Raw genomic sequence first — 27,115 nt, forward strand, 5'->3', positions numbered from 1 at the left:
ATTTGTAAATATTTAAGCAGTTTTTCTTAATTTTTTCATATTTTATTGGACTTTCTTTTCCGTTTATTTCTAATTTAACTTCTTGTGTTAATATAAATATATGTGGTGTCAATCAATCAATCAATCAATCAATCATTTAATCACAATTTTTTTACTTTATTATAACTAATCAAATAATTTCTGAATGATTGGCATCAACTCAGAAATTACGTTTTTACATTTTATATTACAAAGGACCAACAAAACCACATTTCCCCCCAAGATACATAAATTATTCAAACACTGTACTTTGTTACATTTTGCAATAAAGGGTGTGCAGACATGATGAATATATCTATCTGATCCAGAGTCAGTGTTAGCGGTCGCGCTGCATACTGAGTCAGCTCGTCAGATCAGAGCCAGTCTTGAGGGAGAGTCCCTTTTTATCATTTGTACCGCTCACAGACTTCTAATATCTTCCCCCAGATATCCGTCACTCCTTCCATCTCTCAGTCCTCCACACACTGACCTTTCTCTTCCCAATCCTCTCCTGCTTCTCCCCGTTATGTTGGAGTTTCTTATTCTGCCCTTTCCTTCACCTTCCTTCAAAATATCATCCTCTAGTCACTTGATGTTTCCAGATATATACAGCTTTAGCTTTGAGTGCAACGTTCACTTATATAGGAAGATCCATCAATTTCACTGAATGCTTGAAGCTTTTATGTGTCTTAAAAACAGCGGATGCCAACAAGTGAGTGTACCTTAGCCACCTTTAGCTTAGCGTGGTGAAGTCATGTGACTGTGATGTTGTTCTTTTATAGTCTAACGTTAGCTTTTTACTTTTAGCAATTGCATTTACTATTATACAATTGGTTTTAAAAATGTGACGCAGAAATGAGTTCTAAAACCCCCCAAAAAGTTAGCATTTTAGCACTTTTAAAGTCAACGTTTTTCCAATGTGTTTTGATAAGATGACTGAAATAAGGTCTGTGGTAAACACGAGCTGAAGAGATTTTAACGTTTTATTCTACGACATTAAATACGTCAGTAAATATCCCACTGGTGAATGTCTGAATCTTTTATGTGTCATTAAAACGGCGGTTGCTAACGAGTGTCTAAATGAGACTATTAACCCTAAATGAGACGACTAAAAGTCATCACGCTGAACATTAGCCACCTTTAGCTTAGCGGTGGTGACACAAAGTCATGTGACCGTGCTGTAGTTCCTACACATATTTGTTGTTCCTCCAAATATGTGGAAATTATCCTGCTGAACAAAACGTGTAAGTATCATAAACGTGTGTTCGCCACAGAGCTTATTTTCTGCAATATTCCAAAATCCAACGGAAGAATCTCATTGGCTTTTAGTTGAGGGACGTCTTGAGATGCTAACGGCCCGTCCACACGGCGGCGTGCGTTGAAGCTTCAACGCTTCTGCCCATTCACTTTGAATGGGGTGACGTCACGCTTTGCCGAACTGCATTGTGGTTCCGTCGCTTCGCGTTGCTCGCTTCGACGGAAGCGCCAGCCAATCAAATCATATGCCAGTTCAAGCTCTAGCCAATCAAACCGCGTGCTTGTGTGCCCGGGGCGGGAGATTCATGTGATTGGTTGTTGGTCGAGTTTCAGACACGCCCGCCGGCAAGCTTCAACGCACGCCGCCGTGTGGACGCTGCGTAACATATTTTTATTTCGCCCCTTTTCTTCACTTGCCTTCAAAACTTCCTCACATATATAAACATCTTTACCTTTGAGTGCAACACTCCCTTGTATACAAACATCACAATTCCTCTCTCTGGAAAATTAAGGATTCATATAATTTCCTCTCCCAGCAGCGTAGAAAATGATGATTATAGCAATCATGAAGAAGACGACAAGAGATGTGCTTTAATAACAACACTCAGCTGCTCACAACAGTTCTGTGTTCATATGATTATAATTCTGCTGTGACAGCTGAAATAAATAGTTGTGTTTGTGCGCTTCCTGTCACGCTTACTTATTGAGCACTCTTGAGCGTCTCCCTCTGAGAGTGCTTTCAAATATATAGTATTTTAGGAAATGTTCAAGGTTCTTTATTTAGTCATACGAACATAGTGTAGTTATGCCGATGAACATCTTGTGTCACAGGCTTCTCCAACAAAACACAGATAAACAGAAAAATATAATTTCATCTACAATGTAGGAAAAAAAGGCCTTGAGATTTGTTCGTGTGATTCAGACATGGTTATATCTTTCATCTCCCTTCATTAGCCTTTACTGCATGCTCTTTAAAAAGACGTTTTTATCTACAGGCATTGTTAAAGAACAGTTGAATAAATTATGATCTTTAATCATTAAAAGATCAAATCGTTTGTTAACTATAGGCACTCATATATACTTTATATACGAGTGTTTTACTTTTATTTATTTTTCTTAAATCGTTTTTTACTCTTCATTTATGACGCTGTATGAGCCATACGCTAGAGGGGGTAGGACCAGAAACGGTTTTTTGAAGCTTCTTCTTGCCCCTGTTGAACGTAACAGAGACTATTTATTTATTTAAAGGTCCCATGTCATGGCCATTTCTACTGATCATAATTCCATTGTTGAGGTCTACTAGAATAGATTTACATTGTTCAATGTTCCAAACTCACATTGGTTTCTCATACAGCATCTCTGTATAGTATGTGTATTTACTCTGTCCTACACGCCTTGTTGGAGCTCCTGCCCCCTCCTCCCTGTGAGCCCACTGTGCTCTGATTGGTCAGCTCGTCCACTCTGTTCTGATGAGTCAACCACCGTTACAGCGGAACAACAGTGATTATGTGTTACAATGGCGTTTGTTAGCAACCAGAAAATGACACCAGTAAGGACAAACAGATGCTGCGTGGGGTCTGGGTGCCGTGTTGGCGGGACGTTGCGGGGCTCGCTGCTCCGCCCTTTGAGGCTCGAGGAGCGCACAGTGTGAGCTGGATTACTGGTGTCGTTTCCTGGTTGCTGCGTGGGGTCTGCGAGACAGCAAGACACCGAGGAACTCAGCCTGAGCACACACACACACTCACAGCCTGGCTTTTTCTGACATGTTCAATAAATTGACTAATACAATTAAATAATAAAAAGCAAGAGAACAGACAACACAAACATTTTTTTAGTATTAGAAATGTGACATAACAACACAAGAGAAATGTATTGGTAAGATATCCGACATGTTTTAAATTGAATTGCAGATTCTTATAGTAATATGTTTGTTAGAATAAAAATGCCAATATTGTCATTACACCTTGTGCTCTTTATATACATTTCTCCACTCTCCTTTATTTTGTAATCCCTTTATTCTCCCTCTTCTTGTTCCTCCTCAGATCCAGAGGAGCGTCCTGCAGCCTCCGCTCACAGAGGAGCAGAAGCAGAGAGTGAGGAGTGTGATCAAGTCCCTCGCCCTTCACACTCCTCCAAATCTGCCCGGCAACGTCCTGTATCCTTCATCTGTCAAATATATATAATCACACCAATCTCACACCCTGCACAAACCTCCAAACATATTTCTGTTACCTCTTGTCCAGCCGGTTTCATGTTTCCACTGAAGCAGCGCTCGCTCTCGGCGGCGAAAATTGGTTTGGCGAGCTCCAAGAACCAAGAGATGCGTACAGCAGAGACTTTAGTTGAACGTTAGGGAAGGGAAGGAAGTTGCAGAAGTGCCAAGATCAAAAATATACGCATCACAAATATTTATAAAAACGACGTGTGACATTAACAAGGCATAAGGCGTCATATTGTTCATTATTCACACTGAAAAAAAATGAAACATTGACTTTAATTAAATAAATTATGTCAACAGATTTCACACAACTGTATTAGGTTAGTTGAAAGCAATTATATTAAGTTTAAATACAAAATATCATGCTCAACTTAATATTATTGCTTTCAACTAACCTAATAGAGTTGTGTGAAATATGTTGACATAATACACATAATTAAAGTCAACGTTTTTGTGCAGCATGCTTTGAACTACAACCAGTTTGCTATCATTATGGATTACCAATAGAAGCAACAAGTACCTACTAATACTTGTATTATTTAGTTTGTTAGCTTTAATCTTGTTATTGATCAATCAGACTGAATTCGGTGGCTATAGGCTAACATCATCCATAATGCGCTATGGCTGTATGTTGCCCAACAAACAGCTGTTTTTAAGACACACAGAAGCTTCAGACATTCATGAGTGGGGTTTTTACTGACCTGTTTTATGTCGTAGAAGAAAATGTGAAAATCTCCTCAGCTTATTTCAGGCATCTAAAACCCAAAAACTAGTTGAAAAACCTTCACTTTGAGACGAGGAAACAAGAAGTGCTGAAATACTAACTCATTTCCGGGGTTTTAGGACTCATTCCTGCACCCCTCTTTTGTTGTTATTGTGAGTAAAATTCACGATAGCGACACAAACGTTGACATCATGACGTTGCTCCTCTTGTGGTCACTGGAAAAGTAAACTCAGTGCAGAAGCAGTATGTATGTAAGTAAGTAAAGTTTATTTATAAAGCGCTTTTCACAGACAAAGTCACAAAGTGCTTGACAAAACAATAAAACATCATCATAGGAACAATACAATGATAAATGACCACACAAGCCACGTGTTAAGAAGTCGTAAAAGCACCAAAACACAATCAAAACATAGTATAAAATAGAATAAAATCAAGCACACCGGTTACCCAAACGCCTGCCCAAACAGGAATGTCTTTAAATTGTTGTATGTATTTGTATGTTTATATTTACTGACCTGTTTTATGTCATAGAACAACATTTTAAAATCTCTTAATTTCATGCAGCTAACCAAAAAGTAGTTGAAAAACCTTCACTTTGAGACGAGGAAACTAGAAGTGCTGAAATGCTAACTCATTCCGGGGTTTTAGGACTCATTCCTGCACCCCTCTTTTGTTATTGGGAGGAAAATGTTGACATCATGACGTTGCTGATCTTCTGGTCACTGGAAAAGTAAACCGGTTCCTAGCTGGTTCCTAACTGGTTCCTAACTGGTTCCTAACTGGTTCCTCTCAGTGCAGAAGCAGTACGTATGTATTTGACACGCTGCACACACACCATGATGGATTCACATTCTGTACTTCAAACATCAGCAGAGCGTCTTCATTGATTTTCTCCAGCAGAGTATTGAATGTCTGCGCCGTGCCTTCAACTTAATCTCCTTGAAAGTGTGTAGTACAACACGGGGTCGTTACTGTATTTCAGTCAGTCTCCACTGCAGGGCTAAGTACATCTGTCGTGCTGATTGACTCTCACACACTCTTAAACTCTGTCAGCGCTCGGTGGCAGCTTTAATAGCGACTGTCACATAAAAACAATATTGCCATGTCACGTTTATAGTGAATAAATACAACTTAACAAGTGTCAGCAGAAGCTCGAGCCTCACTGGGGACTTTTTTCATTTGTATTTTTGCCTCGTTTTAAGGCCCCTACACACCAATCTGACACCAAAGATCACGTCCCGACTGTTGCGTCGCCTCACGTCTCCTGCGTCTTGGCCAACAGTCGCACTGGAACACACCGCAAAGACTTCAGCCGACGGCCAAGTTGCACGTACGAACTGCGCATGCGTGAGTGGCAATAACTCTCCTTACCAGCAGGCGGCGGTAGTGTGTATTCGTCATTCAAAAGAGGCAACCGGAAGACAGACTGCGTGATACACCGAGAGAAGAAGAACAGACTGCGTGATATAAACAAACAACAAATAGCGTGTGCGTTCCATTTTCCCTCTACAGCGAGAAGCTCATGGGGCTTTCCCCAACCTGTGTCGAGAGCTGGAGTTAAATGAAATCTCAGATTTGCCTTCTTAATAGTTTGGGTCCCTCACTTCCGTTTCGCTTCTCATGCACTGATTCGCTAAGCTGAACAGCCAATCAGAGTGATTTCTTTGGCCGACGGCCTTTTACCGACAGCTGGCGGCGGAAGGTGTCGGCACGGCCAAAAAGACACGACGGGGTGGGACACACCAATCTGAGTAGGGCGACAGGACGCTCATCGACGGCCGAAATCGGCTTGGTGTGTGAGGACCTTTAGAGCTTCTGGTGTATTTATTTTCTATTAATGTGACATGGCAATATCAGCAGGGATTTCATTAATACCTCGATACAAAATAATGAGTATTACTGTTTAATAAGATAAGATAAGATGGACCTTTATTAATCCCCGTGGGGACATTTTGTAGTTTAAACGGCAACAGGGTAAGAAGGGAAAACAGGACAGCACAGATTCACACAGATTAATACAATAAAATATCAAAGATACAAAACTATGAAATAAGAGATGAATTAAAATGAACATATATACATGTTGGGTCATATATACATATTAGATATATTTACATGAATGTGTGGAAACAGTGTGTATTTTATGTCCAGTAATTGTGTCACATTGTTGACTTTCAAACACACACACACACACACATGTACTCACATGGCTCCTTAACCTTTGTCCTCAGGCGAGTTAGAGACGTGTCCATCTGTCTTTCTGACTTCACAGTGAAATCAGACTGAGGTTTTCCAGTAAACTACAAAACTCAACAAGCCATGAATCTGGCTGGAATCATTTTTGTTTTAAATTTGTATGTATGCACCATGACATCAAGTCAGGTTCCTTGTACGTGTGAACCTGGCAATAAACCCATTTCTGATTCTGATCCGTTTCATTGTTCATGAATTGCTACACATTTTGAATCTTAAAGGTCCCCTATTTATACTGTTTACCTAGAGGTCTCAGATATATACAAAACATGTCTCTGAAGTGTTTGGCTCCAAACACCAAACAGATCATTGCAGCATTACCCATAATCCCCTCTGTTTCAGCCCTGTTTCAAAAGTGCTGATTCTCTGTCTGTTACTTTAGATGAAAATAAGGAGCCCCTCCCCACGCCCCTCTGAGAGATATTTGGTTACAAAGAACACAATGGTGCTCTAAGAGGAGATTCAGGTGATAAGGTGGGGGGGGGGGGTTACCTTGGTTGGTGATTGGCTAATGGTTACACAAGCCAACACATCGTTATGACATCATAAAGTGGCCAAAATCTGATCAGCTCATTTTCAGACAGGTTTTTATATAAATGGATCAGGACAAAAAGAGAGAGAATCTTTGTTCCTGAAACTTTCAGAGTCTCTTTCCACAGAGGGGACACATGTTGATGTAGAAGAGACATGAAGAAGAGGGGACACATGTTGATGTAGAAGAGACATGAAGAAGAGGGGACACATGTTGATGTAGAAGAGACATGAAGAAGAGGGGACACATGTTGATGTAGAAGAGACATGAAGAAGAGGGGACACATGTTGATGTAGAAGAGACATGAAGAAGAGGGGACACATGTTGATGTAGAAGAGACATGAAGAAGAGGGGACACATGTTGATGTAGAAGAGACATGAAGAAGAGGGGACACATGTTGATGTAGAAGAGACATGAAGAAGAGGGGACACATGTTGATGAAGAAGAGACATGAAGAAGAGGGGACACATGTTGATGTAGAAGAGACATGAAGAAGAGGGGACACATGTTGATGTAGAAGAGACATGAAGAAGAGGGGACACATGTTGATGTAGAAGAGACATGAAGAAGAGGGGACACATGTTGATTGGAGAAGAGACATAAAGAAGAGGGGACACATGTTGATGTAGAAGAGACATGAAGAAGAGGGGACACATGTTGATGTAGAAAAGACATGAAGAAGAGGAGACACATGTTGATGGAGAAGAGACATAAAGAAAGAGGGGACACATGTTGATGTAAAGAGACATGAGAAGAGGGGACACATGTTGATGTAGAAGAGACATGAAGAAGAGGGGACACATGTTGATGTAGAAGAGACATGAAGAAGAGGGGACACATGTTGATGTAGAAGAGACATGAAGAAGAGGGGACACATGTTGATGTAGAGGAGACATGAAGAAGAGGGGACACATGTTGATGTAGAAGAGACATGAAGAAGAGGGGACACATGTTGATGTAGAAGAGACATGAAGAAGAGGGGACACATGTTGATGTAGAAGAGACATGAAGAAGAGGGGACACATGTTGATGTAGAAGAGACATGAAGAAGAGGGGACACATGTTGATGTAGAAGAGACATGAAGAAGAGGGGACACATGTTGATGTAGAAGAGACATGAAGAAGAGGGGACACATGTTGATGTAGAAGAGACATGAAGAAGAGGGGACACATGTTGATGTAGAAGAGACATGAAGAAGAGGGGACACATGTTGATGTAGAAGAGACATGAAGAAGAGGGGACACATGTTGATGTAGAAGAGACATGAAGAAGAGGGGACACATGGTGATGTAGAAGAGACATGAACAAGTGGATTTTGCTTAATAGGTTACCTTTAAATACATCTTAAAACTTTCCACAGCCTCGTTGGCAGAGTGCCATTTCTCCACTTTAAGAATCACTGACCTACTGTAAAGGACAAAATACAACCTAAAACTTGCCTCTGACATTTTTGTGTTTTATTCGAGTTTTGCAACTTTAGAGTGATAGCAGCGGTCAAGGTGAAAGCCACCATTAATGGAGCCATTTATTACAGGGTTGGCTTAGTCCTGTCTTTGAGCTCAGTAACAAAGAGAACAGTGAAAAGGCTGACTGATTAATGCACCACATTAAAATAAGAAATTATCCACAGAAGTAATTAATCCACTGATCATTTCCTTAAACCTCAAACCTCAGCTCGTCTTTCCCTAATTTATCCAGGGAGAACATTTTGTCCCATTAAAGACAGGAAGTACTGGATACCCATCAGCACTTTAACAAAGCTGATGCAGAAAAACTTAACTATAATGTTCATACTTAGGATGTCTGGATAGGATTTAAGTATTGCAGGAAACTTAATATTAGTAGTTATTTTGTACTAAAGTATTTATAATCAAGTCAGACAGTACAAATGGTCTAATCATGTTAATTTAATTCAAAGACAAAGTCAAGTCAGAGGTTCTTATTGATAAAAATGTACTCATTAAGTTTCCTTCACCCTTTCAGGACACTTTCTAAGAGGAAACAATTGATGTAGTCAACGAAATGTATGAACATAACATCATACATTATATAAACACAAAACTGGGGAACATACGTACAGATCTTTGTCCAACAGATCCCCTTAAAAAAATATAAATATGTCTGATATATAACTTATATAATAGATAGAACAAAATAAACATGGTTCTTCTAATCAGTAGTAAAATCATCTCCTTACATTTTTACTAATAATGTTTGAATCATTCAAGACTTGATCTCTAGCCACATTTATGGCTAATTAATTCCTCCATAAAGATTAATTTAGGGAGGTCTTATTATCTCAGAGGAAACACACAAAAAGGGAAACGGAACGCACCCCACGCTCCGACCAGTGTCTCCTCATAAACCGTCCGTGCGGAAACAACATCCTCCTCCACGGTTAGCGCCCGCTGGCTGTCATTCGTCCAAAGAGAGCCAGCCGGGTGCGATCGTGGCGCTGGCGGAGTGGATACAAGAGATCCGCATGTAAATGAACACCTCCACCTCCTGAGGATCTACAATCACACGTGCTGTTTTCCAAGCTGACCTTAAACGCTTCGTGTGGAGATATATACAAAAAAAAGGAGATTCATCTGCACTACTTTTGGGGAAACGCTGTGCGCTAATCGGGCTGTTTCTCTCTGCAACACGGTGAGTGAAAGGCGAGTTTTCTGGCTGTACTGTCACCTGTGTTTTGCAAAAATGCGATGAATCGAGTAAAGTCTGGGAGCTACTTGAAATACTTGGTGAAATTACCTTTTACGCGCCCTCCTTTACATACATGATGGTGTTGTATTGCGGAGTTAAAGCAGGAGAAATAGTCCCACATCGCAGCTTTTTACTAATTTAATTCCCTCGTATTGTCCGTAGCGAGTCTCGAACCCGGGTCAGGTAAAGGGGGCTTGCAATCAATTAGGCAATGCATGATTGATGGTCCACATGACAGTCTTTATCCAGGCTCTGCCATCATCATCATCACCATTACGCATGTCCGTGCAGCCGTGCCTCTGCATGAATGATAACAGAGAGAGAGAGATGATGTGTCAGTCCTTGAACCTCAAACATCCCACAGCCTTCTGGCAGCCCGGGGGGAAGAAATCTGGATCTATTGCTGCTACAAATCCAGATAAGCGTCCTTTCTTTTGCTCCATCTTCTTAGGAGTCGTTTTTTAGGCTAGTTTTGCCTCTTTGAATTAATGTCACAGAGTTTGATGGATCTCTCTTGATTGAAGAGTTTTTGGGCTTTGCCAATTGGGATTGATCGAATAGTCTAGGAGCGACTCTTACATTACATTTAATTTAGCTGACCCTTTTCTCCAGAGAGACTTACAATAAGTGCAATCAGCCATGAAGAAACAAACTTAAAAAGCATGAGTCCTGAAGGTACATCTCCTATCTATAAACACAGACTTGGAGTACTTGGTGTATTTACCATAATCACCCATAAGCGCCCTCCTGACATGAATAATTGTGATGTATTGCAGAGTTGCATTTATCAAATTAACTCGCTCTTATTGTCCGTAGACAGAATATGGATCCACTCCTGCTGCACATCCATCTCTCTGTATCCTTTTCTCTAGCTCCATCTTCTTAGGAGTCGCCTCCAGGGCTAGTTTTGCCTCTTGAAGTTAACGTCACAGAGTCGGTTGGATCTCTTTTTGATTGAAGATTGCTTCCCTCTAGAGAATATCTCATGCACACCACAGGGATTTTAACTGCTGCTGGTTGTGTGTATGATCAGATATACGCTAGCCTACTTATATGACATAGCTGGAAACCTGGATCCCCCACACAGGAAATCAAAACTTCAGCCTCTCTGCCACAGGAGACGGTTGTTGGCAGGGAAGAGAAACGCCTCCGGCCAAGATATTTACGTGGGCTTTACACGGCTTCAACGAGAACTGTACCCCAGAACAGAACAACCCGAGGCGAAAACATCTCGCCCAACTTGAGTGCCACATTGACAGACCAAATCTGAACTGACGTTGGAGCATCAGCTGCAGGGAAACCCATCCAAAGCGTGCATCTTGCAGAGCATCTGTGTTGTAATAATGTGTGTACTGTCTTGTACAACTCAAGGGAGAAAGCCAAAAGGAGAAATCATGTCAAAGGTCTCATTTCTCAAGAGTAATCTGATTTCAGAACTTAAGTGCTTCTCTTAAATGATCAACGCTTGTCTGGGTTAATGGACGCATTTAGACTCTCATTCCTGTGCTGCCCATGCCACATTAGGAGATGATTGATCCACTCCTAATGTCTCTCCTTTTTAAGGTCTCAGCACTTTGCCCAATTGCACGGAAACGGCAAAAGGATGTATAAATATATGTGTTGATGGCATTAAATCATGCTGGTTGCGATAACCTTTCTGCCCATAAATAGCTGTCGGAGCTACATGGCTGACTGCATGGAAGCACACTGAGGGGGGAGGACATCAAATAAGTCGACAAGGAGAGACAAGGCCCCCTTTTTTATCTTGACTGTTATCTAGAAATATTGAGGCTCTGGAGCAGCACTTAAGGATATTTAATGCTGCGTTTCTCAGAAAGCTGGGAAGCTACCCAAAAGGTGTTTTCAGAACTCACAAATTGGCCTTAATCGAACATTGTTTTCACTCGGCTGTCTTCGGGAAACACTTTTTTTCTTGCTGACTCAGGGAGAAAAAGTTGCTGTTTTTATTATAAATGAGAGATTTCAGCGACCCCAGACGACACCACTTGCAACAAAAGGGATTATTTTCTGTCACATTGGCAGAATCTTATCGAGATCTACTGCGGAGTCTTTGGAAAGTTGTCTGGATGTGCCGTAAAAAGCAAAGCTGATGGGGAAACAGGAGGACGTTTAAGTATGAAATGTTTGCAGTTGCTCGATGTTATCTGCTCTTTAGGAGCATATGCTTTCCTTCTGATTTAAGTGATGCTCTTCAGGGGGCTCATTCAGCCTAAATTAACACTCATCCTTTGCGCACTTACTAGTCCTTCAGATTCAAGAATTGGCCGCCTTGTAAAGATAAATTCTGACATGCAAAATTAAGCCCCTGGTGATCGTTATCTTCTTCCATTGACTCGTATCTGGGAGTCTTTAACGGTGGGTGTTTCTCAATGTCGAGGACGCTTGCTTGCTTGGTAGCACATGTCCCTCCGAGTCAGGTCCTTCAGAAGCGAGGCAAGAATCCTTCCTAGCCTCGGAAAACGAAGAATTGTGGAACAGGCTAACAGGTGTGCAGGTGCGCGTCATATGCGAGGCCCCGCCTTAAATGGAGTGCGATTTCCGCCAAAGATTTGGAAATTGGTCCGTGCGCAAAGCATTGTGGGGATTTTAAGACCGTGGAGTCTACACATGTGCCGCCTCGAAATGTCCCGCTACGAAGTACGCCGGCCTCGGTAGAATTCCAAGTATGCTGGACATTGGAACAGGCCTTCGGCGGGACTCGATGATGAAGTATCCTTGAAATAGTGGCTCTGGAGCAGCCTTCCTCGACATTGAGAAACACCCACGGTGTCTTAAAAGGTGTGACTGATGGAAATATTCACCAGGAAAGCTGTTATTTCTCGCCTTCACACTCACACTGACAACTAACGACCCAAAACACTTACATTAGAAGAAACACACTGCACTTTGAAAAACAATGCAAATATAAAAACACCAATGTGCCAAAATACATTCAAATAAAGAAACGTCTTCACCAACTTCACGAAACATGAGCGGCGTTTGCTAAAAGTGCTGCAAGTGCTAAACGAAACCCTGCAAGAAGCTCAAAACACAACCGAAACCAGGGGACGCTCAAAGTGATGCACATTTCACTGTTTGCAGAATTTCATAATTGTAAATGTGTCATCAGTATATTTGAAATGACTAGGTTAGCTACGTTAGCTAGCTAGCTTGCAGCAGATATGCAATAATATGTGATTGATCACTTTGTTAAAATAAGCCGGTAAAACTTAGATTTTAGGTTAGTTTCAAGTGACCGTGATAGTTGTACTTTTTAATCCCCGAACGTCAACAAGCGCTCCACTCCCAGCTGTGTGCGTCACTTTTTAGTGTCCCCATTTCGTTTCCGATGTGGTTTGAGCTTCATGCTGCGTTTTGTAGTTGCAGGGTTTCATTAATGCAGCGCTTTTAGTAACCTGTGCTCATGTGTTGTCAAGTTGGTGAAGATGTTTCTTCATTTGCATGTTTTGGTCTATTTTAGTTTTTTTAATTGAATTGTTTTTTAAGCTGAAGCGCGTTTCTCCTAATGTAAGTGTGTTGTGCCGTTGTAGTGCGTTTGTCCCTGTCAGGCCACCATATCTACCAATTTTCACCTCGACGCATCTCTTGCTCTCCACCTGCTTTTCACAACCTGGCTCTCCTTTCACGCCCTGCACCCCCGTCTGCATCCCTCTGATAATACCATGATGGGAACCAATGCTAAATTATGCATGCAAGTTATATTATTTTAGCTTTTCATCAACATTTTCCACCCTCTCTCTGCTAATGTTTTTCTTAAAATGTGGCTTTCATTAAATGTTAATTTGATGAGGCCTCTATTTTTAGCTGTTGTATTTATTTCCTCACTCTCATCCCTCCCTTTTTCAAACGTATAAAAAGCCTCTGAGGGGAAAAAGAGGGGGGGATGAAGATATCGGAGAAGACAACTGCTTTCGATAGAGAGCCGGGGGTGCGTCTGCTTCAGGGAATGTAAATGTTCCTCTGGGGATTACGCAAGTGCCAGACATCAGATGCGCCTCTTCAAATGGCGGATCCCCCTCCAGGGCTCCATATTGACCACTTATCCCCAGCTTGTCTCTGTGTCAAAGTATCACGAGACATGGAGCAGCATTGGAAGAAGAAAGAGGGGCTTCATGAATAAGAAACACTGTTTCAGATGAAAGTGAAATCTGTGGAAGTCCAAACTAATTCAGTTCTGAGTTTCATCTTCAGAAGATAACAAAAGATCTTTGTCGTATAAAAACACCATGTCGTTCACTCTCCCTTTCCAGTCTATCTCTCGACATAGAGGGCAGGGATGACGTATTTTTGTAGGCCGATTGTTAGTTAGCATCTCAACGCCTCCCTCGACAAAAACCAATGGGATTTTTCCATTGGATTACAGAATAATGCAGAAAATAAGATCTGTAGCAAACACACGTTTATGATACTTACATGTTTTGGTTCAGTTGGATAATCTCTGCTTATTAACACCACTTTTATACTTGTTGACGCATAAATGCAATTGCCAGAAGTAAAAAGCTGACGTTAGGCTATAAAGGAACTACAGCACGGTCACATGACTTCACGTCTCCACCGCTAAGCTAAAGGTGGCTAATGTTCGTCGTGATGACGTTTAGTCGTCTCATTTGGACACTTGTTGGCAAACACAGTTTTTTTTATTTCCGCGTAAAAGCTTCAGATATTCACCAGTGCGGTGTTTACTGATGTATTTTATGTCGTAGAACAAATCGTGATATCCTCTTCAGCTTGTGTTAACCACAGACCTTATTTCAGGCCTCAAACCAAAAACACATTCACAAAACCATTGACTTCCATACGAGAACCAGAAGTGCTGAAATGCTGACTCATTTCAAGATTTAAGGACTCATTCCTGCACCACTATTGCCAGATTTCTCCTTTCCTGTTAGGGTGTTGAAAGCTGGTGAATTATATAAACGCAATTCTACACTTATTTGAACTTCGTGATTCGTATCTAAGCTTTCTGTTAAAATGCAGTTCAGGCATCTAAAAACTCATTCAAATAACCAGCAACTTCCAGATGAGAACCAGAAGTGTTAAAATGCTAACTAATTTCTGGCTTTAGGACTCATTCCTCTACCTCTCTGTGCCAGTATGTGGATGTTTAACCACGGGATTTACTGTGATCTTTCCTACAGGAGTGTGTCCTCCCTGCTGACCATGCAGAGTGTGTGTGCGGTGATCCTGGCGCTGGCTGCCTTCAGCTCGGCGGACACGGACACACACCGTCTGAGACACGACTCCAGCCTGGACATCTGTATCCTTCTGCTGAGAGTGTGTGTGCAAGAGCTGCTGCCAAATGCACTGACGTGTGTGTGTTACTGAACATTTCAGTTGTAGATCTGATGCCTTAAAGGTGGGGTATGTAAGTTTGAGAAACCGGCTCGAGATACACTTTTTGTTATATTCCATGGAATGCTCTTAACATCCCGATAGCAATGAATATCTGAAGTGCTTTGACAAAAAATCCATAAAAAAATGTCATCTGTGGAAGCCGTAGTACTGTAAAAAGTACGACCAGTTATTTTAGCCGGCCCGGCTAAAATAACTGGATGGCCTACCTGCCTGTCAGCCTTCCATCTGTGCACAAACTTATCTCGTGCCCTCATTGGTCATGTGCGCGTTCGTGTGTGTTGGAGGAGGGGCTCTGTAAGGAAGTGGCAGATTTGTTCCGGCTGTGTATTTTGAAATGATTGCGCACTCGAGCTGGTTTCTCCAAAATGACCTACCCCATTAGAATATATAACACAACAGAAAATCAATCACACTGATTACTGAAGTGTTTGATTATAGTGATGTTGAAGAGACCAAGTACTTGCAACAAGTCAGTCTGAAGCTATGTCTAAAGACTGAGACACTCCAACAGCTTTTAGACTTTTACCCAAAACAAACGTTTATATGACAATGGACATTTGGACCTTTTTAGAGTGTATTTATTTAGGGAGAATGCACATTAATTAATATAAGCATCCATAATGTTAATGTGCCTGATTTACCCATGGAGGCTAATTTTCCTCAGCAGACCCTGGCAGGTTAATGGTGTTAAAAGAACAATTATAGGAGCACAGAAAATCACACGATGGCTTAAGCAGAGGCAAAAACAAACGAGAAGAATTATAACATTGGTCCCTTAGCATTTTTTCTGTGGTGTGGCCAAATAAATGTATAAATGATGGATAACTTTAAGAACAGAGATAGGAGACAAGCTTCTCTGACATCGAGTGTTTACTTGCTAGATGGCCGACTACATTTGCAGTTTTCCAGATGCTCATTAAGGCACTGATGGTGAAAACCCACACATGAAGAAACAGTTTTCCTCTATTAAATGATTAAATGAACAATACAGCTCACAGCAAATTATATCATCATCAAACTACTGATTTAATCGCCCATTTCTACGCGTTTTTAATGTGACAGATGGATGCATGAGCGAGCGTTTATGCGAGTTACTCCCATGTGTTGCTCCTGACCTGCCTTTTTTTAGACAAGCGTCTGTTCGAGACCAAGAGGAAGGATCAACTGAGCGCGCTGAAAAATCTGGTGGAGCTGAACGACATCAACCAGCAGTACAAGATCATAGACATCATGCTCAAAGGACTCTTCAAGGTGTGTGTGTGTGTGTGTGTGTGTGTGTGTGTGTGTGTGTGTGTGTGTGTGTGTGTGTGTGTGTGTGTGTGTGTGTGTGTGTGTGTGTGTGTGTGTGTGTGTGTGTGTGTGTGTGTGTGTGTGTGTGTGTGTGTGTGTGTGTGTGTGTGTGTGTGTGTGTGTGTGTGTGTGTGTGTGTGTGTGTGTGTGTGTGTGTGTGTGTGGTGTGTGTGTGTGTGTTGTGTGTGTGTGTGTGTGTGTGTGTGTGTGTGTGTGTGTGTGTGTGTGTGTGTGTGTGTGTGTGTGTGTGTGTGTGTGTGTGTGTGTGTGTGTGTGTGTGTGTGTGTGTGTGTGTGTGTGTGTGTGTGTGTGTGTGTGTGTGTGTGTGTGTGTGTGTGTGTGTGTGTGTGTGTGTGTGTGTGTGTGGGGGCAGATTGACGGATGAGAAGGTCCGACAGAATTCAAAAAGCTTCAAATCCAACGGTTACTTTCATCGGCTTGTTTTCTCGTTTCTTGATTGAAATGTTTATTCGGACTCAGCTCCTCAGAGTGCCATCCTCTTCCCTGAGCTCGGAGCTTTTGCGTTACTGTACGTCTTCCCAGAGGACAGTTATCTTTGCATCTCTCAAGGACAACATGCGGAGTCAACCTTCAGCGGCTGGAATACATTGTCAGCAACTCTATACAGCTATATGTGTGTGTGTGTGTGTGAGAGAGATGCAAAACAGTCTTCCTTCTTTTATCTCTATCTCTGTAAACGCTGCTGCGCTCACTCTGATCCCAGTCCATTTGTTTGAGTGTTTTTAATTACAATATGGCATTAACTGTCTCTATAAAAAAAAAAAAGAGTGTAGTGTGTTGACTTAAAGAGGCCCTGTTGTGTTTTGTGGGGTTTTCCCTTTCCTGTAGTAGTGTGTTAAATAGGTTTGTGTGCATGTAAATGGTCTGCAAAGGCTAAAATCCCTGTGTTCCCTCCAGAGGGAGTTTCTCTCCCACACACTCCATAGTGACATCACTAAGTAACACTCGCACATCTATTGGCTAGCGCTCCAACACATTGTAGGTGATAGGCTAAGGGGCGGGACATCTCTAAGCGGTTGACCAATCACAACAGAGCCGGCCAGCTAACCAATCAGAGCAGACTGGGCTCTGGTTTCAGACAGAGGGTGAAAAGAGGTGCTGCAGCACAGGCAGTATGAGAAAAATAAAGAGCTTTTTGAACATTAAAGCATGGAGACATGTCCCAGTAGAGACACTAATACAAATATGAACCTGAAAATGAGCTTAATATGTCCCCTTTAAAAAAAATGTAATCTTAATTCAAAACCCTAATGTTCTGTAAAGTTTCTTTAGCAGATTCACTGCATCCCACAGTCTCAGCAGTGAAGTGTTGTGTAAAATGTCATGATAGGCATGCATGTTCCTTTGAAATCATCACTGTTATTTTTCATCTGCATCACCATAGCAACCTAAATCCCAAGCACACATTGTAAAGTACATAAACCTGTTTTATTGAGCTTTTTTTCTTATTATTAAGGTGTTGGAGGACTCGAGACAAATCCTGATCACGGCCAACATGCAGCCTGACGACCCTTTCCCGATGGACGATAAGATCAAAGAAGGTCGGATTTGCTTTTACACCTCGGCGCTTTCCTCATTTGAAGTGTCTCCTGCTCTTATATAAGCTACTTTATTTTTAGCAGCATCTCCAGGATGTCTTTCATCCTCTTTCGGTGTCAATAATGTCAGCTTTAACGTCAGTCTGAATGTCACGAATATCATCTTCGCTTTTCCCCAGGCTTATCCAAACCCAACACCTATTTGAGTCCTGCCCAAACAAAATTAGACATTTTTATTCGTCCCAATTATTAGGATGTTCTGTATGTTTTTGTCAACACAAATTCATTATCAAAATGGTCCTCCTCTGTTTTATTAAGTCCAATTAACCTGCACATTCTTTGTTATTTTTGGACCATGCTCCAAAAACGTATATAGAATGTAAATCAGGTTAATCAGCAAGTATGTTTGCACAGTATAATGAAATTGGTGTATAATGGTGCATATATTAACACAGTAAGAGAAGTTAGGCTGTAAAGAAGAAAAAAAGAAAATATAGGACTATTATAGAAATATTTGAAAAAAATTATTACAAGAAATGGACAAAAAGAATGTAAGTACAAGAAAATAACAAGTTCAATTCATTACAATACAGTATGTGCAGTATATCAGAATTTAAATGTACCTATGTTTTTGTCTCTTCCCTCTCTCTCTACCTCTCTGCAGCGTACTCCCACGTGGTCGAGAACACGGCGTTTTTCGGCGACGTGGCGCTGCGTTTCCCCCGGATCGTCCACCATTACTACGACCGGAACGAGGACTGGGACGGGATGCTGCGCTGGGGCCTGAACTTCTGCAACCAGTCGGGGGTCTTCACAGGAGGAGCCCACCAACATGTCCTCACACTGGTAAGAGTGGATTCTCGTCTTTCCTGTCCCTAATATTGCCTGTTGGTGTGTCTTGTCACAGTCCATTGGTATGAGGGTGTAAACAAAGGATTCTGAGCTTTGATTTCAATAAATATTCTTCACAAATGGTTAAAAATACAAGTACAATCCTTGGGTATAATGTATTAATGTGAAATGGCACACCTTGATAAACTATCTGAATCTTTAGAATAAGGGCCTGGACACTAGACGGAAAGTATTTACAATATGTGTGACTTACACACCTAGAATTGGAGAGAGTTTGTGTATTATACAGAAACATCTACAAGCTATAGACACCTAATACTAACCAAATACCCTAAAACTAGACTAGCCGTTAATACTAAATGGTCCCAAAACATTATTTTCTAAACATTGGTTGAAATAGGTTAGACATAATAAACACAGGAGTCTGCAAAAGGGAAAATAATGGTACAAATTAAATGCCTTAAGTAGAGTAACTTGTTTAGAAGTCCCCAGCCATTTAGTGAAGTCAGGATTTGACATTTTTATTCAACAACGGCTGCCTTTTCTGTTTTTAAAAGGATGAATGCCAACTATAAAAATCCAGCTACTGAATTTTAAAGGAAGCAAATGTTTTCTATTCTGCAGAGCTAAACAGAAAGACTTGTTCCTTTTGGTAAGGCTGCTGAAATCTCAAATCAGACCACATTTAAGGGCCATGAAAAAACGAAAAAATCGCACCATACTTTTGTCTTTCTTAGCAGTTTTCTGTCCATTTGACATCAATGCCAAAATATTTGCTTTTGTTATTTTGAAGTCTAGATGCAGAATTCATTGTAAGTGCACGATGAAATGAATCCCTTTCTCTGCAGGAGACATAGTAAGGACATGGAAGAAATAACAGTGCAGTGCACAGTGTGGTAAATTGCCTGGTGCAGAGACCTGACAGAACCACACTTGTTCAGGTTATACAGTATCCATGGAGATTTCACTGCAATCTGCTGTCATGCATGCAGCACAAGGCACCTTATTGTTTGCTGAAAAGACGCTGATTTGCCATTTGTCATCGAATTTGTCCATGATGAGTTGAAATTTAAAAGCAGATAAAATGGTGTATCTGTTTTAATGTTAAGGGTTAATGAACTAAACTCCTGCAGCATTAATCTGTGACTTTAGCAACGTGCCAAGGGGATTATATTGTGGATTAATTCTGAGTGGTGAAGCAGCAGCAGTTAGCTTCTCCTCGGTAACTCCTCTCTTAGTTTCTGAGCCCGCTATTGTTCATATAGCCATAGGGTCGAATGCTAATATGATAAAATGATATATGGAAGAACTGTTGCTGCTTGCCTTATACTGCTTTTTGTCTGCAGAAAAAGCGTATTTCTATTGAATAAATGACAATGTACCCCCCCCCCCCCCCTCCTCTTCTCCCCTGTCACCTGTCTATTCTGCTAATCTGTCAGATGTCACAGGAGCTGGGAATTACAGAGAAATCCCCAGACTTTATAAACCCGTATCGCACAGAGAGAGACGACGTGAGTAAAATGCAAACACACACACACACACACACACACACACCCACACCCTCTTCAGATGACCTTTAATGCCTTTTACTTTCTAGCAACCAGTAACAATTGCAACACAGAGACAAATCTTTGCTATTTCATATTGTTTCATTATCTCTAGTGGTGAAATGTAAGGAAGTAAATGTACTACGTAAGTGGATGACCAACAACAGAGCCGGCCAGCTAACCAATCAGAGCAGACTGGGCTCTGGTTTCAGACAGAGGGTGAAAAGAGGTGCTGCAGCACAGGCAGTATGAGAAAAATAAAGAGCTTTTTGAACTTTAAAGCATGGAGACATGTCACAGTAGAGACACTACATACTGATATACACCTGAACATCAGCAGGAGAGGACTCTTTAAAGTAGAGACACTACATACTGATATACACCTGAACATCAGCAAGAGAGGACTCTTTAAAGTAGAGACACTACATACTGATATACACCTGAACATCAGCAGGAGAGGACTCTTTAAAGTAGAGACACTACATACTGATATACACCTGAACATCATCAGGAGAGGACTCTTTAAAGTAGAGACACTACATACTGATATACACCTGAACATCATCAGGAGAGGACTCTTTAAAGTAGAGACACTACATACTGATATACACCTGAACATCAGCAGGAGAGGACTCTTTAAAGTAGAGACACTACATACTGATATACACCTGAACATCAGGAGGAGAGGACTCTTTAAAGTAGAGACACTACACACTGATATACACCTGAACATCAGCAGGAGAGGACTCTTTAAAGTAGAGACACTACATACTGATGTACACCTGAACATCAGCAGGAGAGGACTCTTTAAAGTAGAGACACTACATACTGATATACACCTGAACATCAGGAGGAGAGGACTCTTTAAAGTAGAGACACAACATACTGATATACACCTGAACATCAGCAGGATAGGACTCTTTAAAGTAGAGACACTACATACTGAGATACACCTGAACATCAGCAGGAGAGGACTCTTTAAAGTAGAGACACTACATACTGATATACACCTGAACATCAGCAGGATAGGACTCTTTAAAGTAGAGACACTACATACTGAGATACACCTGAACATCAGCAGGAGAGGACTCTTTAAAGTAGAGACACTACATACTGATATGAACCTGAACATGAGCATTGTATGTCCTCTTTAAGTGAAATGTTAAAGGTCCCGTGTCATGGCCATTTCTACTGATCATAATTCCATTGTTGAGGTATACTAGAATAGATTTATATTTTGCAATTTTCCAAAATCGCATTGGTTTCTCATACAGCATCTCTGTATAGTATGTGTATTCACTCTCTGTCCTAAACGGCTTGTTGGAGCTCCTGCCCCCCCCCCCCCCCCCCCCCCCCCCCCCCCTGTGAGCCCAGTGGCCGTCTGCGAGACAGCGAGACACAGCTAAACCCAGCCCGAACACACACACACACCCGCAGCCTGGCTGTGAGTCGGTGTGTGTGCTCACACACCGACTCACAGCCTCGCCGCGTCCCGCCGTCTCAGGGAGGAGAAAACGGCGGAGCTGCAGCTGAGAAAAGATTGAGTGTGTGTGTGAGTGTGTGTGAGGAAGTCCGCGGATTGGTCAATTTGGACCAATCCGCGGACTTAACGTAATGGCTCCACGGATTTGGACCAGGAAGAAAACAATGGAAAAAGAGAAATCCCCAACGAGGCGTTCTGGGGCAGCATAGACAGGTCTTTTCTGTGTTAGAGTTTTACTCGCTACAGGGTGTACTTTGAGGGTTTGTGACTCTGCAGACCGTTTACATGCAGAAAAACCTTCATAACACACAAGGGGACGGGTAATAACCGGAAAAGCATGACATGGGCCCTTTAAGGTACTCGTACTTTGTGTACTCTTATACTACTCTATTCTTCTACTCCTTGCTTCAGGTGCTTCACACTGCCGAGGCTTTCCAGAAGATTCTGAGGGAGGAGGAGAAGAGGAGGAGGAAAGAGGAGAAGAGGAAAGAGATCCGGAAAGGTCCTCGCATTTCCCGCTCCCGCAACGAGCTATAGCGCTGCAAAACAGAGCGTTAGTAAAAGAAGAAGAGGAGGAGGAGGAGGAACAGTCAACAAGGGGTGGCTTGACTTGTAGACTCCGATGACAGTGAAGGGAATAAAAAGCTGTCATCGCTTGTACAAAAGCCTGGTGCTCTGTTGAGAACAAAACCTCAAGGTGACACCAATAAAGTGGAAGTGGTTAGTCAGTTTCTGACGCAGGCTTGAGTTGCTGTACATGCATATGTGCGATTTATAATTGGAGAATCTAACGTTGAATAAGAAGTAGACGCGTCTCAAAGAGGAGTTGAAAAGGGAAACTCATTTTTGATAACTTGAGGATTCAATAATTTTGGAATATATTTAATTTCAGTATAATCTTAAAATAAACCCCACTGTATTGTGTCTGTTCTAGATTATATGTGTCTAAAACCCATATGCTTCAAAATCAGTGTGTTTGCCAAATATAAATTGTCCTCGCCTTGAATTGATGGAATACCGTTTTTATTTTTGTTTAAAATGTTTTCCTTCAATTGAGATATGTTGGATATATCTAGAGTGTAGTTTGAGTAGGCAGGTTTATGTTCTTATTGCTGCTCAAAGTTTTAAAAGACACATCTTGTGTTGTGTTTGCCTGAAAGACAGTATTCCTTAATTTGTTCCTTTTTTTTTTCGTGTCTTTTTCAATATTTTTGTTTATCATCAGGGATTTTTCCTTTTAGATCATTCCCCGTTTCAGATATTGACCTTTAGTTAACAATAATTATAATAATTTCATCCTGTTGAGTATCTGTCAACCAGAGGTCCAGAATAGAAACATTTATCTTGCAGCCCTGCACCAGCTTCTTTATTTTCATTTTGTTTGTCTTTTTCTATTTATCTTTGCTGGAAATCAACATATTTTAATGGTTTAGATCTATGGAATTGAGATTGTTGTAATTTTGAAATAGACTGTTATCAAACTATATGTGTATATTCAGAGAAATAATATCATTGCTGCAGAATGAACAAGCCATTTTGTTATCAAATTTAATGAAATAAAGTGACTCTGATATACAAAATAAAGTGCATTTCATATGTTAACATTGCACAGTGTGTTTGTTTGTCACAGTGAGTTGTAGAGATCAGTCCTCCCCAAAATCACTTTGGCTAAAGTCCAATGTTTTGGTTTAAGGTTGAACAAAACTCAACCTGAACTGTTTCTACATTCAAAAGGAAACTAAATAATGTAGAGACGAAACAACCTCTTTCACTGAGACTGAGAAGGGCTTCTAACAATTATAACAACGTGGACTCAGGTAAGATAATCTGTTGATGTTGTTAAAGTGGCTGTTTCCGTCATAATATTAATATATATATATATATATATATATATATATATAAAAAAAAAAAAAATCAAAATTCGTTTTTTTTTATTTATTCGTCATAAATTAGCAACTTGCTAATACAAGCTGTTAGCTAAATTAGCTGTTGATAATTACTTTAGCTAGCGTCGCATTGCTAATAAATAGCAGTGGCTACAGGGAAGCATTACCGATTAAAACTTGATTTATGTATTTGATGTTTGATTTTGGTTGACATTCGGTAGTATTTGAGCTATACACATCAAACCTAAGCACCCTAATGTTAGTGGGTAAGGCTAGCTCTTATATAACATTAACTGTTAGCTAACTTACTCAGTGGTGACGTTTTGTTTACATTGGAAACTTCCCGACACACACTGACTTTTCTAGGCTTGTCAAATTACTTTTGTCAGTGTTTTTAGTTGCAGGGAAGCTTTCAAAAAGTAAATATTCAGTGGTGGAAAGTTGAGGTTGGAGAAGTAGGCTACTCAGATCTTGTACTTAAGTAAAAGTAGAAGTACCAGAGGTTCCGGTCGGACCGGTCCTCAGAAGCTAGACGTTGCTACAGACGTTGACGCAGATTTTATACCGAATGTAATGTCAGGGGCGGACCTACGGGGTGGGGGCACTACAAGGCTCTACACTGCCCCCCCACTGTAGAGCCTTTCCCCCCCAGCTGCCCCCCTAACTTTGATGTCCCTAAAACTGTACAAACCTACACTATGTGCACAAGCTCGGGCTCTTCGAAGATCCAAAAATCCACGGTTTTCTTAAATTTCTGATCGGATTGGCAAAAACTTGAGAATCTGTGTTGACCGCCATTCAAATGACAGCTTTGTTTTCCCCCAAAAGTGGGCGGAGCCGTACTTTTTGCCCGGAAGTGACGCATGTGTTACTCATGTGATATGTTTTGATTGTAATGATTGATCATTAAAGTGTTATCAAAGCTGGTAAAGGTGCAGCTCGTTTTAATGACTTTGTATACTGCAGGGTAGCTTGTGAATTTACTCCAGGTGGAACAAGTCTTATTAAAGAATCTGAGTACTTCTTCCATCACAGAAAATACCTACACACTCGGTTAATTACAGACACTTTTTTTTTATTGCTTCTTTTCCACTAGAAGATATGGACGAGAGTGAGGACATGGAGGTTGAGGACATAGAGGTTGAGACCATAGACTTGACAATGGTTGAGATGGTTGAAATAGACGACCCTGCACCCAGACGGACTGAAGAGTTCAGGCTGGTCCTCATCGGAAAAACTGGATCCGGAAAGAGTGCGTCTGGAAACACCATCCTGGTTCCTGTCACAGTTCAGCGCCAGCTCAGTCACCCAGAGCTGCCAAGTGGGGAGCACTGAGGAAGAGGATGCTGAGGAGGAAGATCAGACTGTCACACAGAGGAGGATGAGGAGGATCACGGTGATTGACATGCCGGGGTTTGGGGACACTCACTTATCTGTGGAGCAGATCTATGCTGAGGTTGCTAAATGTGTCTCTCTCTCTGCCCCGGGGCCGCATGCATTCCTGCTGGTGGTGCCATTAGGGCGATACACAGAGAATGAGAACCAGGCTGCGTGCGAGTTGACCAAAATATTTGGTGAGGAGGCAGTCCGTCACCACACAGTGATTCTTTTTACCAGGGGTGATGACCTGGAACGGGATGGCAGAGGGATAGAAGATTATCTGAGTGAGACCGCACCTGCTGGGCTTAAAGCTCTGATTGACAGGTGTGGAGGCAGGTACCATGTGCTCAACAACAACGACCCCAGCAACTCAGCGCAGGTTAAAGAGCTCTTACTGAAGGTGGGCGACATGGTGAGGCAGACTAAGGAAGGGTTTTATACCAATAACATGTTTTTAGAAGCAGAGGCCGCCATCAGGGAGGAGCAGACGAGGATGTTGAGGGAGCAAGCTGAGGGGGAAGAACAGGATATATATAGGAAGCGTCACTTGGATTCTTACAGAGCAGCGAGCAGCGATATAGGATCCAGGAGGAGGGAGTTGGAGAGAGGCAGCAGGTCTGTGAGCAGGCGACAGTCTCTCCATTCCTCTCTCACAAGGAGGGAGGCAGCGCTCTCTCCTAAGGTTCTGGAGACGATTAAGATCATGGTGGTTGCGGGGGCCAAAGGCCTGTTAGTGGGGGCCGTTTTCGGGGCCGCTGTACCTTTAGCAGCCGCTGCCGGGGCTTCTTTGATGGGGAACTCTATTGGTTTTGCTGCAAGTAAATTTGCCTGTATGTCTTTCGCTGGAGGTTCAGGTGTTGGGAACGCCGTGGGGGCCATAGTAGCAGCGGCCTCTGGGAAAACTGCAGTGGCTCTGGGGGCGGCAACGGGTGGAGCTTTGGGTGGTTCTTTCGGGGTTATCACTGCTGCTAAAGCTGCCAGTCCTGGGGAGGGCGCTCTGGATACCCTGGAGCAGGTTCGTCTCATAGGGGCCTCTGCTGTGGGGGTGGCAGCAGGGGTGGGAGGCATCTTGGCAGCTGGGGCCGCTTTAGGAGCAGCTCTGCAGGGAGCAGGTACAGCTGTAGCTAATGCTGCTGTAGCTTCAATAGCAGGAAGTGTAGCTCCTAGCAGCGTGGTGTCGGACCCCTGGGGGACGGTGTCCACACCCCTCCTGAGTGCAGTGGCTGAGATCGGAAAGGCTGCAGCGGGCATTGCCTTGGCTGGTGGTCTGGCAGTGAAGGTGGTGAATAAAAGAGTGAGTTGTGGCACAGCAACAACAGAAGCCAGTGTCTCCGAGGAGGTGTCGTATGAGATCTGCTGGAACAAACAGTGAGATCCTATTTTTTTCTATGAAGTCCTACACTCCACAGTAGCTGCCCTCAGTGAGAGATATCACACATACAATAGATCAAAAATGGCAATTGCAATAATATTGGTTGGAGCTATTTGAGGCTGGTGAATTAATTCAGGGACATTTGCAGTGCTGCCTGGGAGGTTTAATAAAGAAAAAAGCGAATCAATTGTTATAAGATTATCATTCATCTCGCAATGGTTTGGTTTTTAACAGGTTATAGAACTGATATACACACTTTTTTAAGCTTCTGTTTATTTTCATTTTGTTTGTCTTTTTCTATTTATCTTTTCTGGAAATCAACATATTTTAATGGTTTAGATCTATGGAATTGAGATTGTTGTAATTTTGAAATAGACTGTTATCAAACTATATGTGTATATTCAGAGAAATAATATCATTGCTGCAGAATGAACAAGCCATTTTGTTATCAAATTTAATGAAATAAAGTGACTCTGATATACAAAATAAAGTGCATTTCACATGTTAACATTGCACAGTGTGTTTGTGTGTCACAGTGAGTTGTAGAGATCAGCCAACAGAGGGCAGGCAGTCCCTCCCAAAATCACACCGACTGAAGTCCAATGTTTTGGTTTATGGTTGAACAAAACTCAACCTGAACTGTTTCTACATTCAGAAGGA

At 41.8% G+C, this 27,115-nt stretch overlaps 3 protein-coding genes across 4 annotated transcripts in view; all 3 read left to right on the forward strand.

Annotated features, from left to right (window-relative positions):
* LOC117493072 (meiosis inhibitor protein 1-like) overlaps positions 1–6,624 on the forward strand; it is a 125,154-nt gene extending 118,530 nt beyond the window's left edge. Inside the window, 2 exon segments of the mRNA XM_034143462.1 lie at positions 3,318–3,430; positions 6,449–6,624. Coding sequence (XP_033999353.1) covers positions 3,318–3,430; positions 6,449–6,503 — 168 coding nt within the window. The 3' untranslated portion in view covers positions 6,504–6,624.
* Positions 6,625–9,394: 2,770 nt separating this feature from the next.
* Positions 9,395–23,424, forward strand: LOC117493449 (coiled-coil domain-containing protein 134-like). Of its 2 annotated transcripts, none has more exons than XM_034144008.1 (7): positions 9,395–9,664; positions 14,870–14,988; positions 16,216–16,337; positions 17,854–17,938; positions 18,600–18,781; positions 20,227–20,298; positions 22,229–23,424. In XM_034144008.1, the coding sequence occupies exons 2-7, from the start codon at positions 14,892–14,894 to the stop codon at positions 22,352–22,354; spliced, it is 684 nt and encodes a 227-aa protein (XP_033999899.1). In that variant the 5' UTR covers positions 9,395–9,664; positions 14,870–14,891; the 3' UTR covers positions 22,355–23,424. The 2 variants fall into 2 exon arrangements, with proteins under 2 accessions (XP_033999899.1, XP_033999898.1); XM_034144007.1 differs by having other exon boundaries at positions 9,396–9,653.
* A 98-nt stretch (positions 23,425–23,522) lies between these two features.
* Positions 23,523–26,455, forward strand: LOC117492160 (GTPase IMAP family member 4-like). Its single transcript, XM_034142275.1, is given in 3 exon segments — positions 23,523–23,634; positions 24,800–24,977; positions 24,979–26,455. Coding segments are annotated over 2 exon segments (1,650 nt in total). The 5' UTR covers positions 23,523–23,634; positions 24,800–24,804.
* The last annotated feature ends 660 nt before the right edge of the window (positions 26,456–27,115 follow it).

Source organism: Trematomus bernacchii, unplaced genomic scaffold (assembly GCF_902827165.1).
Source record: "Trematomus bernacchii unplaced genomic scaffold, fTreBer1.1, whole genome shotgun sequence".
Classification (NCBI taxonomy): Eukaryota; Metazoa; Chordata; class Actinopteri; order Perciformes; family Nototheniidae; genus Trematomus; species Trematomus bernacchii.

What these genes read in the sequence shown, in the direction of transcription:
- LOC117493449 (XM_034144008.1), top strand. Translation starts at nt 14,892, where the DNA reads ATGCAGAGTGTGTGTGCGGTGATCCTGGCGCTGGCTGCCTTCAGCTCG. An exon ending in CGACTCCAGCCTGGACATCT is followed by an intron (nt 14,989 to 16,215) that starts GTATCCTTCTGC and finishes GCCTTTTTTTAG; the next exon opens with ACAAGCGTCTGTTCGAGACC. An exon ending in ATCGCACAGAGAGAGACGAC is followed by an intron (nt 20,299 to 22,228) that starts GTGAGTAAAATG and finishes TCCTTGCTTCAG; the next exon opens with GTGCTTCACACTGCCGAGGC.